Genomic DNA, 3,415 nt, shown 5'->3' on the forward strand with positions numbered 1-3,415 from the left:
TTGGGGGGGGGTTCTCCTTCTCTGTTTTTGTCTCTCCCTGGCAAGTATGTGTGCCCCCTAGCAAATCAAAAAACGTGAGAAAATTGTTTCACTAGAACTATCAATCCTAGATTTCTGTCTGAAAATAATATTTACAGCTAACTTATCAGACATGAATTCTAATGTCACAATACAAAAAATACTCCTGGGAGCGCCAGTGTCAGTTGTGTCAGCAGATATAACCTAAACATTAGAAATGGATAATTTTGTTTGCAATTTTACATTTACCATGAGCAACTGACATCATTTTCATTTATAGTGCTTAATGAAGTTGCTAAAAGTACCGATTTTGAAAACCTAATTAAGTAGGAGAAAAATGAACCAGAAAAATCTTACAATTAATCAAGATACCACATTAATGTTGTGTATTAATTAATACATAAATTATAATACCAAAATATTTATTTCCTGTTTCCAAGTTTGTGTTATTGCATATATATCATTATAAGCAATGGTAACATACCTTTAATGATAGCTTTATATTTTATTGCCTAATGCTGCTTTTTTCCCGCTTTTTGAACAAGGACCCCAGAGTTTCTTTTTGCAATGGGTGCTCTGCAATCAGGCTGTTTGAAAAGTGCCTTTAGCTTTACACGTTACTAAACTCATCTGCTTCTAGGTTCTCTAAATTGACACTGTTGTTTTTCTTCCTATGACAAAGATATCATATGCTATAGATGTAAATTTAATGAATAGACCTTCAAAAAGAAGCATAACGCTTACCTAGGGCTCAGTCATGGAGTTCACCCCTATATCACCTATAACAATATTACACTTAGTGAGCAAAGTTCCATTTTATTAATTTTACGATAGATTTAGCCTCTTCTTGACCTATCAGCCTCACTGGTAATACAGGAGGAATGAGAACCCTGAGAGGAACCCATCCCAGGGATTCAGTCTCTACTTCTGGTTTGGTTTGGATGGGGATAATCCCCGAAATACTAGATTGCATGTGGAATGGTCTCAGAGTTCCAGCTTTGGGGGGACAGAGTGTGAGACAATGTGCACTTGAAACACTGAGTGCTCTTTTCTTGCTCTGATCTTTGACTCACATGTTCCTTGTAGAAAGTTTTTCTCTATAGTAGATAAAATCATGGTTGTAGATTTGATTTTTAAAAAGGTATTTTGCTTTCTTTGTTTAGGGGAGTGAATCATGGCGCTTTCTTGATTTCAAACATGTAAACTCAACTCATTTTTGAATATGCACCAACAGCATCTAGTTCTTACCAATATTTCAATAATGACTCAGTACCGTGCATAAAAATACAAATCTTAATTACTACATTCTTACTGTGCATTTAACCTTGGTTCTAAAATTTAATTTGTTGGTCCTATTGCAGGTCTTATGCACCTGAGTCCCCCATGGCTGAGAGCAAAACATTTACCAGCCAGTCAGTAGTTAGGGATGTGACCAATCATGGTTTTTTTCTTGATTTTAAACGTAAACTCAGCCCATTTTTGAATAAATACAGATAGCAGCTACTTTCCAGTTTATCAAAAATGACTCAGTAGTGTGCTTAAGTGCAAATCTTAATTCCTACGTTTTTACTGTGGATTTAACCTCGGATCTAAGATTTCATTTGTCGGTCCTATGGCAGCTTTAAGGTACCTGAGTCCCCCATGGCTGAGAAGAGAGCATTTACTAGCCAGTCAGTAGTTTGGGAAGTGACCAGAAGATGGTGACACGCCTTTGCTAATGCAGAATGTGTGGAGGGTAGGTGGGTGGGTTCTGAATGAATAGGTTTACAGTAGAAGCAGAACCTTTTCCTTATTGGCTAGGTCCTCAGGGTGAGAAACCACTAAGATTGTTAGAGAAAAAAAGGGGTGATCTGATAATAGTAGACACAGCTCCCCAGTCTGGAGGTTGCAGATCTATGACTGATTCTAACTCAGAAGAGCAATGAAGAAATCCATTCAAACTGTATTCATGTTCTTGTGGCTGCCGCTGGACTGTGAGTTGAGGGTTTGGGAAATCAGTGTATATTTTTATGACTGTTCTTTAGCAGTGTGGGGAGAAGAGTGGCTTTATTTAGATTTCCTCTAGTTACTGCAGAAAAAGAAAATTCTGGAGAGTACTGACTTGGCAATTCTTGACCAGTCTCTGGGTGAGCCGTGGAGAGAACGTGGAGCAGCGTCCTTCTACTCTGCGTGTCCTGGAGGGAGACAGCTCTGTCATCAACTGTTCTTATTCTGACAGTGCCTCAGACTACTTCCCCTGGTATAAGCAAGAACCTGGAAAAGGTCCCCAGTTCATTATAGATATTCGTGCAAGTAAGGTCAAAAATAGCAAACAAAGACTCACTGTTTTTTTAGATAAGGCAAAGAAACAGTTCTCCCTGCACATCGCGGCCACCCAACCTGGAGACACAGCCGTTTACTTCTGCGCAGCAACGGCACAGTGCTTCCCGGGCACCTGCTGCCTGCACCCAAATCCAAGGCTGCAGCTGAAGCCCCGCCCCTTCTCTCTGAACAGGTCTTTAAACGCACCATTTGTCATAGTGTTTTTTTGCAAGTGGAAGCTGACATATAGGTAATTAAAGCATATATTAAAAAGGTTAGAGTCAAGATGATCAGAAAGGGTTTTTTCCTTTTGTTTTCTGATTGTTGCTTAGTAGATTATTATTTTTTATTGTGTATACTTAGGGTGAACAGTATGATGTTTTGATACACATGTACAAATTTTACAAATTAAAAAATCGACAGCTGGATGAGCAGGCTATGGGGAAGGAGGTAGGGAGCTTCCACACTGTCTCCAGGGATGCTACCTTCAGGCATCACATGTGTTCAGCAATCTGGAAGCTGCACTGAATGAATTCTTAAATGACATTAGTGATGCTTTATTTTGAAATTCAGGCTTTACAGATGACTTTACATTTGCTATTCAGACTCCTCTCCTATAAATAAATCCTTAGAATCAATATCGTGATTCCTGTAATAGACTTTTAAAAACTGCATTGTATTACAGGTCCACTGTAGGTTGCTTTGTAGTATTAACTAATAATATAAAGTCTCCAATCCATGAACACAAGATTTTCATTTATTTGTGTCTTCTTTATTTTTTTTCAGTGACGTTTTATAGTTCATAATATAGGAGACTTCTATCTACTTATTAATTTTATTTCTTTCTAAATATTTAACTTTTTGCTCTATTGTAAGTGAAATTGTTTTCTTAATTTCCTTTTATGATTGTTCATTTTTAGTGTGTAACAATGCAACTGACGATTGTGTGCTGTTTTTGTATCCTGATAGTTCGATGAATTCATGTACTAGTCTAAGGAGAAAAAAATTCTTTTTTGAGAAAGAGAGATTTTTGCTACTGGGGATGTGTGCTAGCCAGAGAGACTGAGCAAGACAGAGAGACAGAAAATGAAAAAAA

The 3,415-nt window shown here is 37.7% G+C and overlaps 1 protein-coding gene and 1 gene segment (V, D, J or C); both read left to right on the forward strand.

Moving 5' to 3' along the window:
- Positions 1-1,630: 1,630 nt before the first annotated feature.
- On the forward strand, positions 1,631-2,720 carry LOC114007096 (T cell receptor alpha variable 13-1-like). The segment is given in 2 exon segments: positions 1,631-1,644; positions 2,138-2,720. Coding segments are annotated over 2 exon segments (450 nt in total).
- The window catches only part of LOC102498024 (T cell receptor alpha variable 9-2), a gene marked incomplete at its 3' end in the record, with an annotated part of 5,518 nt that continues 4,812 nt past the window's right edge, over positions 2,710-3,415 (forward strand). Inside the window, exon 1 of the mRNA XM_014586264.2 lies at positions 2,710-2,769. Within this exon, the coding sequence (XP_014441750.2) occupies positions 2,710-2,769 (60 nt within the window). The remainder of the gene's footprint in view (positions 2,770-3,415) is intronic.

The sequence above is a fragment of the Tupaia chinensis genome, unplaced genomic scaffold, assembly GCF_000334495.1.
Source record: "Tupaia chinensis unplaced genomic scaffold, TupChi_1.0 Scaffold000126_1, whole genome shotgun sequence".
Taxonomy (NCBI): domain Eukaryota; kingdom Metazoa; phylum Chordata; class Mammalia; order Scandentia; family Tupaiidae; genus Tupaia; species Tupaia belangeri.